The sequence below is a fragment of the Salvia hispanica genome, chromosome 3 (assembly GCF_023119035.1).
Source record: "Salvia hispanica cultivar TCC Black 2014 chromosome 3, UniMelb_Shisp_WGS_1.0, whole genome shotgun sequence".
Classification (NCBI taxonomy): Eukaryota; Viridiplantae; Streptophyta; class Magnoliopsida; order Lamiales; family Lamiaceae; genus Salvia; species Salvia hispanica.
Genome location: NC_062967.1, coordinates 13,244,926 through 13,258,413, shown reverse-complemented (window position 1 = coordinate 13,258,413; position 13,488 = coordinate 13,244,926). Strand labels below are relative to the sequence as shown.

Below are 13,488 nucleotides of genomic sequence, written 5' to 3'. Positions count from 1 at the left end.
AATTTGTTTTAGATTCGATTAAACTCTAAGTCACTAACTATCAACTCTTAGTCCAACAAATTAGTACTCCCTCCGTTCCGGCTAAGATGACACATTGCTTAGCCGGCATGGGATTTTATGAGTTATTGGTTAAAGTGTTTAATTGGAGAGAGGGAAGGTGTATGTATTAAAGTAGAGAGATAAAAAAAGATGGATATTTTAATAGGAGTAAGAAAAAGTGGTTGAATGTATTAATTGGAGAGAGAAAGTTACCAAAAAAAAGAAATGTGTCATCTTAATTGGGACAAACTAAAAAGGAAAATGTGTCACCTTAAAAGCATCCGCAACGCGGGCTCAATTTTGGCTCGGTCTCGTCTCGACGAGACGAGCCAGCATCGAGTCAGCTTTGCGAGGCTCGTCTCGTCTCGACGAGACGAGACATCTCGTCGCGCGACGCGACCCGGCGAGGCCGGCCTCGAGCTGGCGAGACGACGTGCGCGCCCACGTGGCACGCGCTGGAGCGTTGCGTGACGCCCGCGAGTGGGCGTCGTAATTATGACGTAATAAATTTATTTTTTTATATAAATTCGAAAAATTCGAATTTAATAAAAAAAAATCAAACGGTCAAATGACCGTTGGGACCAAACGGTCGAATTTTCAATTTTTTTTTTAATTCTTCTATAAATATACTCCATACTCCATTCACCATTTTACACACAAACACAACTCTCATTCCTCATTCCTCTTCCATTTTACACACAAACACTACTCTCAAATTGTTGAAAAAATGTCCGGCGATGGAAACTCCAGGGCGGCGGCTCCGGCAGGCCGCGCTCCGTCGGGTTCGACTTGAACTCGTTCGACGATTGGGCGAGCATGTACAACTGTTTGGGTACTCCCGGTTCGTCGCCGGGCACCCAAGGCTCGACCACCCCGCCGGCGTACCAAACACCACATTTTGATGTGGATGCATACTATCGTCCCTCCCCCCCCCAGAGGTACGGGCAATCGCCGGGATTATCCCAAATTCCGGAGAATTTTTTGGCGCCGGAACGCAGCTTTGCCCGACCGGCCAATTGGTGGAGGCTCCGGCTCCGGCAGGATCAACCTCAGTCTCGGCGTCAATGCCGAGGAGGAAGAGGAGGCAGCGGCTGGTGGAGACGGCAACCGTCATGCATACAGCCAAGCCGAGACGTTGGCTCTGTACGACGCTTGGATCAGCGTCTCGTACGATCCTGTCGTCGGGAATCAACAAACCCATAAGTGTTTTTGGCTAAAAGTCACCGAAGTTTACAACGCACGAAGGCCGACGAATACCGTTCCCCGCAACGTGAAGATGCTCCGCAGTCATTGGGAGCGAAGCGACAAAGATGTCAAAATTTTTTGCGCGATATACAGGGGAGAAGAGGCGAATTATCAGAGCGGAGCCAGTGGAGCCGACATTCTGAGAGCGGCGTTGCGGGTCTTCAAAGACGACGTCGGCAAAGATTTCAAGCTTGTCGATGTTTGGTCGCAAGTCCACCACCTTGATAGGTGGGCTGGCGGTGTCGAGTCGGGCTCGAAACGCACGAAGCGCACGGCGCGTGGCCACTACTCGTCTAGTGATGGCGGCGAAGGCAACACCTCACGTGAGGGCACGCCAACCGATGATGTAGGGGGGTCTTCTTCCGGTGCACGACGTCGGCCGCAAGGGACCAAGGCGGTGAAGGCGGCTAGAGCCAGGGGGAGAGCGAGAGCGAGAGCGAGAGGGATGGGCCGCAGCGGACCAAGCCAGGCGGGCGAGGGCTCGGGCTCCGGCACGGGCACGGGCTCGCACACCCTAATGTCCATGTAACTAGTCGCCACGATGGCGGACCTCTCAAAAATGAATCCTGGCCAAGTTGCAGCCCATATGGCCGGAATTGAGTATATGAGAGCTCAACTTGGTATAGTTGTACCGCCGACTTCGGGGGATGATGATTCGCCGGTGGAGTAGTTTTTTTATTTTTTAGGATTTTAAATTATGTACTTTTTTTTATTTTTTAGGATTTTAAATTATGTATTTTTTTTCTAGTATTTAGGCTTTTAAGTTGTAATATTTATTTTATTTTAATGAAGTGTGTTTTTATTAATTGAATTTGTTGAAATTAAAAATAAAAAATGAAATTGAATGAATAGTTAAGAGATGGTTAAGAGATGGAGGGTTGCAGGTGTTGTCTCTTAGTTAAGAGATGAGCTGAAAAGTACAGTGGGGCCTATGAATAGTGAAGAGATGAGACGGTTAAGAGACGGATAAGAGATAGCATTGCGGATGGCCTAAGAGCATCCACAATGGCAATATGCCAACCATAGGCCAGCTACTACTCTCTCTCTCTCGCCACGTCGCCAAAGACTAAAAATCCACCTGCCACATCGATTTAGGCCAGCCATAGGCCATCCGCAATACAAATAATTCAAAAAATACTACATTTACGGAATTAAAATTACGATTAAATTACGGAATTAAATTTACGAGACATATACGGGAAAATTCATTAATTGCATTAAAAAAGGTACATAGATAAAAAAAAATTTTACATAATAAAGAAAAAAAACTATCGTCGTGCAGCCCTCCGTGCCCACAACTCTTCAATTATATCCTTTTGGAGTTGAATATGAGCATCCACTGGGCGCATGTCGGCATATTCCTTGAGGCGGCCGACTTCATCGAGAGGTACCCCACGTCGTACGCTAGGGGTGGTCGTTCCGTGGCTCGGACCGGCTTCATCGTCATTGGCCCAACTAATCAGTTGTACGCCTTCGTCTTCGACGATCATGTTGTGCATGATAATGCAGATGTACATTATTTGGGAAACGCATTTGATATCCCACAAACGCGCTGGACCATTAATTGCCGCCCATCGAGACCGGAGCGCACCAAATGCGCGCTCCCATCGTGGGATTCTTTGACTTGTAGCTCGTCGTAGGCCCTTCCGGGTGCGGACGCTTCTTCCACTCCCATGCATACAATCTATGCTGCTTAACATCCGGGAACCCATGCTGCTCCGCATCCGATCAAATTCGACAATCTTGGGGAGTAGGGCTTCGAAGGTACTACTCACCGAAAATGTTTATCACACCCTGACAGAAAAACTTCTTTTGAATAGGGGTGTGTCCGATTGCCGTCTGCTAGCCGCATCGTGCCTGAAGTGGAAATAAAGATATCGACGCTCCAACTCGTCAACGATACGCATAAACAATTCCTGCGCATTCTAAAACGCCGCCTGAACATGTTTGCCGGAAACCGCGGGTCGGGCGAAGTAGTCGTTATATAGCCGCTGATGTGCAGCTAGGTGATCCCGATCGGACAACCGGTGGAGGGCGAGGTATCGCTTGCTGTTCCCACCCTTCGCATGTACCGCTCCATCTCGCGGTTCATGTAGGCCTCCATAGCCTCGTTCATCCTCCGTTCGTACTCCTCGGCATCCCCACCACTACCACCATTGCTACCACCCGCGTTACTCATCGCTCGATGATGTTCTTGTACAGAAATTTAGAGAGAGAGAAAACTCGTTAAAACAAGTGGTGCAAATGAAAATGAAATTAAAATCGCGTTTATATAGGTTTTCAAAAATAAAAATAAAAAACGAAAAAGGGCGCTGGCCGATCGGCACGCCACAATGGCGGCCAGTGCATCGGCCAGCGCCAGCCATTCGGCTAGTCCACGCCGATTTTCTCGCCGATATCGGGCTGGCCGCTTGCAATGGTTCGGCTAGCCGACCGGTTAGCGACGCGAATCGGCTAGCTGGTTGGCTAGCCGGCACTGTGGATGCTCTAAGCGGGACGGAGGGAGTATATTATAATTGAAATTAAATTCTCAACTTAATCGCAAGCTAATCATACTTAAACATGATAGTTTAAAATTGAAATTACATTGTTGGATAGAACCCGAGCAACATTTGTTTTGAAAAGATAACAAATGCAAACATAAAGTAGTTTTCAAGGTGACATTTGTCACCTGCGACTTTGTCGGACCAAATTTCAATGTCGGCCGAAATTAGAATTGAATTGATAATCAATTCAAATGGACAATTTAATAAGGTCAAATTAATAGAGCAACATAACACTTAGTACTACTCCACAATTTAAATATTATATATTAAATTATACAGTTACTATTTTTTTCAATTGTGTCTCGAGAATCGTGATACTCAAAACGACGTGATTTTGGTAAAAAAAAAAAGATACCAAAAAAATGAAATGAAAAGAAATAAAATATTTTTAAAAAATTAAAGATAAAAGTACATAAATTATACACATGTAATACTCCTAAATTTAATTAAATTATGGTACAAATTAATTTTGTTATTAGTTATGTTATTGTATAGCAATACAAAAGCAGTGATTTGAAAAATTCATAACAAATTTTCACATCAATTCGTGACTGCTTCTAAATAATTAAATAATTCAACTAAAATAATATTTTTTAAAATTTATAGATATTTAATTTAAAATTGCTATATATTACCAATATTCTATATGACCAGAACTGTGAGCCCCCATAGATCATAAATAGCATATTTTATTACTCCGTTTTACCAAAGGGAAACAAAAACTAATTAAAAAAAATTAACTTTTCTCAAGGGGATCTGCAAAATTCGATCATGTTGGGATGGATGTGTTTGGAGTTTTGTGGTTTGTTTTTTTGTTGAAGACAAATTAATAACTGAAAAAGATGCCGTATAGTTCTTAATTATAAAGGAATAAATTTTCACTTCTTCCAAACAAAAATAATTAAATAAAATCGTTTCATATATTGATATATCAATTCAGGAATTGTAATAAATGAGTCATTTATGCATATTGATTCGAATATCACATTTGTCACAAACATCCCACAATTGTAAGCAACATACAATAAATAAATAACACAAACTGACTTGGAATAATTAAATTTCAAAATTCTTATACGATTTTACGATCTATTTTCAACCTTTTCACTTGGACCCACTGAATTTAATTATTTATAAAATTAATATAAAAATGTGGAATTTAATACACAAACTTTTTTTTTATCAAATTTATGAAAGTTGATGCAGTACATATTCAGATAATCCACTGTAACACGTAAAACCAGACTCCAAACTGCGTACACAACTATACTGTTACTTGCCCCACTTATATCTTCACTGTGTGGTGTGCTTATAATTGATTATTAATTTCTTCTTTTCAAACACATATATTCTGGATATAAGTATGAATAAATATTGGGGCTTGTTGTATAATTTTGTGTGCATATACATAGTGTGCAACAAAGACAAGTCTAATATAACCCGCAACAATTGGACATACACTACAAATTTATCCAAAATCTCAAGGAAATGTTGGGTATGCTTTGAGTTAATGCTAGTATTCAATTATGTAAGTTTGGATTTTAATTAGGGGTATTAGTCTCTAAATCATAAATACTCCATTAGCTAAAATTTGGTATTTTCCAAGTAGAATTTAAATTGGTAGCAAAATCTTGAATTTAGATATTGCAGTGAATTTCCCAAGAAAACAGTTATCCCCTCCAAGGACAAATTTATGACTTTGCGACCAAATTTTAAAATCCTGAGAATTACTATTGCTAGAAAATTGTGCGCGTTAAGTTCTTATTAGATCTAATAACACCTAACACATTAAGGCCTATCCTGAACATAACATGTTAAAAAAATCCTCAACCAAAACACAAACTCGACTTTCTACATTCAAACTGAACTTTTGGGAAATCCAGTACGTACAGCGTCTAAGTTCTTGACTTTCGCGGCCAACTTTTAAGTTTGTGTAAAATATCAAATTTCTATCTACGTTTGTGATAGTAGAGAACAAATAGGCTAAGAACAACGATATATATAAGGAACGATATATATAAGGGTGTAAAATTAACTTTAAATTTGAACTCCAATAAATTTAGTATTTTATTTGCCACATAAAATGGTGTATATATACTTTGCTATATTAGATGTTAACCACACATGGGTCCTCTATAAGCAAAAATGATAAGTAGCAAAATTTCCATGTACACATAATGAATGTCGAAAGAATGAATGGGCATGAAATCAAGATCATGAAGTAATGAGCAAACATTTCCTACAATAAATCAACAACTAAAAGACACGTTAAACGTCCCAATATTAGTGATAACCTGACAAAAATATCATTCTAGACATCTAACTTCCGAAAACTCAATACCAATTGGAGACCATACAAGATATATATACGAAATTTTTCAACAAATAGAGCAGCTCCGAACATTAGCTACGAACGCATCTCTCCAAGCTCCTAAATCATCACGAAGTAATCCTCCACCAAACGCCCTTCGCGAACCTCGTTCCAAATTATTATACATGTTGAGCATTAAAGTACCTCTCGACGGTGGTTGTTAGCTAATCACGATAGCCGATTGAGCAACACCTAAAACTAAACCATCCATTATACGAGCCGCCTCCATAATTTTTACCGTGGTGATGATTAGTGCCATAACACTATTTGGGCTCCTCCTAATCCATGTAAAGATAAAACCACATCTCTTTCTAAATGCTAGCCCAAAAATTTAACTCTCTATAAATTCACTTCCCATCAGCTTTTTAAAAAGGATATTACAAGTCACTCAATATTTTCGATTCAACAATAATAAAAAAAAGCTCTCTTGCAATCGATATCTAAAAATTATAATACTTTAAATTCCAAATAATATCATAACGATTGGAACTTTAAATTTATGTAATTTGTAAAATAAAAATAACACTTTTTAATGAATTAAAATTAAACTAAGTATATATAAAATACATTTATAATACTACTACTGGGTCTTATTCTAATGCTTATAGCACCCTAATCCAAAATCAAGACTAAATCTCCATCCTTGGATTTTTTAATGAGTGGATGAGATTAAAGTTCACAAATCTCAATAAATAGTAGACAAAATATCAACAAAAGGGTAATATCGTCATTATGTTATCATATGATAATTTTCGTGGGTGTTTTTTTATATCAACATTGTGTATTACAAATATCAACAATATGATATAAGAATATCAACATTAGTATAAGAAAATATCAACACATATTTATTGAGATTTTTACATAGTTTTATTGAGATTTTTTGATGTATTTGTTGATAAAAATCTGGTTATCAACATTTACGAAAACTAAAATAAAAAATATCAAATTTCATCATCCGAACGTCGTCGGAACATATGCAATTGAGATCTCGTTGGAATCCTTATTAAATTATCTTTAATTTGATATATTTTTTGTGAAAAAATAATTTAAATTGAGAGAGTTACGTAAATTTAAAGATTTGAGATGATTTTGAGGAGAGAGAAAATAGTTAGTTATAATTACTACTTATAGGATTTGACATTAATACCCTTTTAATTTAATTAATAATTATTTAAATTTAAAATATATTATACTTGGCATTATATTAACCACAAGATCTTCTCATCTAATAATTGAAAATTAATCTTAATTTAGGATTGATAATTAGTTAGCAATTGATTACATCCCTACTACTGCTTACTATAAAATAATGTTTACACAAGACACAAAGGTACATATAATAATCATTTAAATATGTTTGATATATCTTATTATAACTACATAAGATATGTCGTACTTATCCTTAACAAGATAGGTAGACATGTGAAGCTAATACAATGAGGTATGCACATATACCTATATATATACTCTATAATTAACCTAAAGAGTAATTACACAGTGATGTCATATATAATTAATACAGGAAAGTAACTCCCTTTACTCCAAAAAGTAAAACCTAGTACCAAAATTACATTTAAACTCTAAATTTAAATATATTTTTTTCAGTAAAAATTAAAATTAAACTTATTTTTCATTTTGCATTGTCCATTTTCCATCACAGTCAACCTAAGTACTGCTCGAAAATAAAAAATAAATACACAAAAAATCTGACAAAAATTGTTAAGTCATTATATATAGGAGACAGATGATGATTAAGTTGGTGAATTTTAAAAGTTAAGAAAAAGAAAAAGTAAAGAAAGAAAAAGGATGGAGTATGAAGAGGAGCAAGAAGAGGAGCAAGAGGGCGAGATCCCGAGTTACGACGAGTCAACCCGCGCCGCCTCTCCCCCGTCGTCGGCGCCATCTCCGTCTCCCCTCCGCAAGTCCCGCTACAAGGAGTGCCTCAAGAACCACGCGGTGGGGATCGGCGGCCACGCCGTCGACGGCTGCGGCGAGTTCATCGCCGCAGGCGAGGACGGCTCCCTCGACTCCCTCCGCTGCGCCGCCTGCGCCTGCCACCGCAACTTCCACCGCAAGGAAGTTGCATCCGACGGCGCAAGCGGCGGCGCAGGCGCAGGCGGTGCCGCCTTCTTCCCCTTCCAGCACCAGCACCAGCAGCATCAGCATCATCACCAGCAGCTGGTGCTGGCCCATCATGGGCACTTTGGGTACCGCGCCGCAGGTACAGGCGGCGGGTACCTTCATGTGCCCCAGCAGAGGGCGGCGCTTTTGGCGCTGCCCTCTAGCTCTGGGGGAGGGGGGTCTAGGGAGGAGGCGGACGAGTATAATTATTACTCGGGGCCCGGGGGAGGGTCCCAAAAGAAGCGGTTTCGGACGAAATTCAGCCAGGAGCAGAAGGAGAAGATGCTGAGCTTCGCGGAGAGGTTGGGGTGGAAGATTCAGAAGCAGGATGAGGAGATTGTGCAGCACTTCTGTGATGAATTGGGGATCAAGAGACATGTGCTTAAGGTTTGGATGCATAACAACAAGCACACTCTTGGTAAGAAAACCTAGTCAATTTTTATTTTATCCTTTTTTTTTTTTTTTTGTTTAATTCTCAATATCTATCCATCTATATATATATATGTGTGTAGGTGTTTGTCTTGCTTAATTTGTAATATTAGGGTATGGAAATTGTGTTTCAATTCCTCAACATTCTTGCTTAGCTAATGTTATGATGATGATGATCCATTAGGGTTTTCCCCATTTTGGCCTAAAATGTTTCTTGGTTGTTGCTTTAATTGGTGAATTATGGGTGTGAATCACTTTGTTTTACTTCATCTTGATTCAATTCATCTTCAATTTGAGTCATATATGAAATTGGAAGTGAGTTATTTGATGTACATTATTATGATTGGGTATAGGGTTTCAAGTTTTTCCACTCTCTCTCACACACACACAATGTCTATCTCTATCTTATGCTATCTGTTTGTGGTTAATTTGATAATTTCCTTTCTGGGTTAGGTTCCATTTTTGTTTTTGAGGGGTTCAAACTCACTGTTCCACATCTGATTTCATGTGCTCTTCTTCAATGAATTTCTATGATGATGAATGAAATGTGGTGTGTGTAAATTAAATTGAGATAGTAACAACTTGTGCATGCATATTGGAAAAATAAATGAAGAAGTTAGCTAGGAACCAAAAGTGTTTGATTTGATCATAGAAGGGTGTGCACATTGGGAAGGAAATTAAAAGAGAAATGAAACATGTAGATGGTGTATTTCTTTCCATGACTTGTTTTCTTTACCACCATTGTCTTCTTCTCCTTTTGTCAATTTCTCTCTCCAAATAGTGTTATCTCTACTCAAGTACTTCCCAAGTGTGTATACATGTGTGTGAGTGTGTGTGCTACAATTGGAAGGTTGATGTTCGATGAATCCAAGGCTTTGTTCCATCTAAAAAAAATTCTTACCAGTCTCCTCCTTTTAATATTCCAACTTTTGTTGTGGTTGTGATGTTGTAAGGGGAACATGTGGGCACTTGAAATGGAGCACCAATGCTTCAATTTTCACCAACATATGCATATACAACCATATCAATGTCATTGCTATTAAATAACATGTTTATTTGAGCATCATCCGTGAACATCATTTGCGTTCAGTCCGCGTTTGGTTTTAATACTTTAAAATCATTATTAATGTTGTCAATATAAAAAAAATTATAATTAAAATGTTGATTTATTTCGTTTTCTATATTGTGTGATGTTTTAATATGTGTTACATACCCTTATTTGTGAGTTGTTGCACTAAAACTGCACTTTTTAAATATGCAAGAATCTTGATGAGGTTGTTTAGATTTCTTTTATTGTTTGAGCTTATGTTTGTTTGTTTATGTTCATGATAATGGTGGCAACAGTTGAACTGGTCTCGAGTGTTTAAATGATAGTAGTAGAGATATGTAAATATTATATCTGTATTTATTATATTAAAATTGTTATTGCACTTTTTTTTGTTCATCTAATGTTAATTTCTCATATAAAGTAAGATAAAATAAAATAATATCTGTAAAATTTATGAATAGTAGATAATGATTTTTTCACCCAAATATTTTATCATTTCACTTATATTATAAATTACTTGAAAAATCCTTTACACGGCACTCTATATCCTAAATTTCTAATCATTTCTTTTATTTTTACGAAATTATCATTGATAGTAATGCCACCGGTCACAAGTTCCTGGTTACTAGTTCTAATGAAATTGGAATTGTGACCATCCCAGCAAGTAAATTCACGATTCCGATGTTGATCTTGTAAGTACCGATTTTCAATTCTAAACCCGTTTTTTTATCTATATTTCAACGATTTTTCCCGATTGCAACCAATTTTGAGCCAAAATCGCCGATTAACCGCCAATTTTGGTTCAAAATTTTTGGAACGGTAACAAGACCAAGTATGTGGAATTGGATTAATTATGCATCACTAGTTGTGGATAGTAATGGAATGGCCTCTGCTTTTGAAATATATGGCTAAAGAAAGTAAGTTGTGTAAGAATTTGTCATGTTGTGTTCATCCTTTGTTTGGAGATGGGAAATTCAAATTAAATAATTTGAAATATGTGGTGTAGCCCATGCTTTTACCTGCCAACTGCAAATTTGCTGTTCTGGGTGATGATTCTGTGTATCACTTAAAGCTGCTTATCTATATGATAAATCATAATTGTGGTCCACATCATAACCCTTATTTTTGTCAAATAATTCAATCATTTTTGTTTGAAATTTTTTCATTAATTTTCTTCTTCCCATCTTCATGTTTTTTCAAGGCTTCCATCTTTTTTTGTGTGTGTGTGCGCCTTTTTAGGCTTTTAATTAGCAAAGTCCTTTTACTATAATATTATGTATAAATACTTGGGTATTTTCTTAACGGTCATTAAATTATAATGATGGATGTATAAATAGAGTAGTAAATTAAAGACTATTTCCTCAAATATATATACATATGATGAAGACTTATATGATTAATATGCTTTAAAGAAGCAAATTCAAATTAGGGCTCGAACCCTCAAAACTTTTGCACCTAGAAGCTAATTATTATCGATAGACTAGAGAAGCGAATAGAAATATGGAAAACCATTAATTGAGATATGAATTAGATCACAAATTGCACTAGAGCAAAGAATCTATCGAGGAAAATAAAAATTTAACCAAGTTCTAAATTGATCACCGCCTACTCAAACATAATCACGTCACTAAAAAATTTTAAGCGCTCGCTACTTAAACATGAAAACGGTATCTACAACTGAATAATTCCAAACCTAAGAGGACTTAACCAATTTATCTGAGTGATGTAATCGAAACATTGTAATATTTGTTACGAACTTACTCGCCGATTTAAACTAACAACATCAGCAACATACCACAATAAATTCAAGCAATGATGACACAATAAGCCATTCTATACATTAAAATCGACTTCGCTAGCTCCAAAATCATAGTATTGAAGGAAAATGAATCCATCTCCGAACACCAACATATATCAATAAAATTTTCAAAGCAAGAGACCAATGTAAATTTTCTTTGAAAAGCATGTAAATATGATGATGTTATAATTGGATATCATGGCATCAAATTGTAGCTCACGTCTTCCTCTATATATAATTAGTTAATATAATCGCAAGGTATTTATTGTCAAATTCGAATTTTGATTAATCTACAAAATGCGTAGTTAAACTAAATTAAATTGTGTTGGAGAGGTCAGGTACCTATCTAATTTTATATAATTATTTTATAAATTTTGTTTTGCTTTATTTACTAAGTACATCATTTAGTAAGACTCTTATTCTACTGGGAATATGTTATATGTGCAAAAGTTTTATTGTTTTTCATCATTTTATGGTTAATCACTGAAAAAATCGGTTGACCAAAACGAATTTAGATGAACTTACTATAACTTTTTTATATTTATTTTGATTAATTAATGAAGCCGATTAAAAGTTGTAGAATGATCTATTTTTCAGATCTAATACTGCACGAACAAATAATAATGTTAGTGAAGAAATAAGAAACAAACCAACGTGTGATCAGAGCTCAAGTCAAATAATTATTCATTAATTTTGAATACATTTATTAAAATTATAATGGTCCACATATGGTTGGGACCAAATCTGAATTTGGATTTGTATGTACTTTTTTGGGGATTTTCTAAACATAATAAAACCATACTATAAATAGGACTAATTAATTATTGCAATATTCTTCACGTGCTTAGTTATTGATTATCAATTTATCATCAATAATTCTAGTTTTTACCTAAGAATGTGGGGTGATCCAAGAAGATAATGAAATTATAAATCATACAATTGTTACTCCTTAAATTTGAATAGGAACTATAGATTCACAGTGAATTTCGTGCAAGATTTGTACAATTGTACTATTTGAAACTAAACTATAGATTTACAGTGTATTAAGGCTGACAATGACATATAATATCTGTACATGAAAAAAAAAACATGATGGATGTCATTATCATGTGTCCTTTGGAAAATTATTTATGCTTAGATTTATATTCTGAATAGGTCAGTACTATATTTGTTATTTGCCTTTAAAAATATTGTTAAATACCTTCATTCTAATAGCTAGCATATTACTACTATTAATTAGTAGTAAGTTGATTTTTGTAAAGGACAACAAATGTATTATTAACTTGACAGAGTGAAATGTAACGTATTATCCTAGAAATTAATTGTTTTAGATTGGTCCATGCTACAGTGGTCCATCCTCAAATCTAAAATCACAACTTATATCTAAAGATGACAGATAGGCCCACTTATATTTTTCAATGAAAATTATATTTTGAAATAATTCTAGGAAGATACTCTATAATTAAAAATTATTCAGCAATTTAGGGTTTACACCTTCTAACTTATAAGTAGTTATGTTTCAGATTAGTTTATTTATAAGACAAAAATAACATTGTTTAAGTCAAATACTTTAATATTGTACTTTTAAATGTATAATATATAAATACAACAATAAGATAAAAGGTGAAATAAAACCAAGAGCATTTTTTTAAAATAGTACAAAGAACTCATAAATCAATGAAAACGATAATCAACTTTGAGGGCTAATGTAACAAGCCCATTAAATAATTCTATATAATAAAATGTAAGATCATAATTTTCTGTAAATGGGTTTATAGTCCAAACAATCAAGGGCCCAAACCCATTGCACGTGGATTTGGATCAAATTCTCATCTTTTAATCCATCTGCCCACTTGAGTATCAAGAACCTCCGATTTGACTGTCATCT

The 13,488-nt window shown here is 36.0% G+C and overlaps 1 protein-coding gene across 1 annotated transcript; it reads left to right on the top strand.

Annotated features, from left to right (window-relative positions):
* Positions 1 to 7,953: 7,953 nt before the first annotated feature.
* Positions 7,954 to 8,949, top strand: LOC125211426 (zinc-finger homeodomain protein 1-like). The gene has a single exon (XM_048111204.1). It carries the CDS (start codon positions 8,011 to 8,013, stop codon positions 8,755 to 8,757), a length of 747 nt encoding a protein of 248 aa, XP_047967161.1. The 5' UTR covers positions 7,954 to 8,010; the 3' UTR covers positions 8,758 to 8,949.
* Positions 8,950 to 13,488: the final 4,539 nt, after the last annotated feature.

Coding starts and splice junctions, on each gene's coding strand:
- LOC125211426 (XM_048111204.1), top strand. CDS start 8,011: ATGGAGTATGAAGAGGAGCAAGAAGAGGAGCAAGAGGGCGAGATCCCG.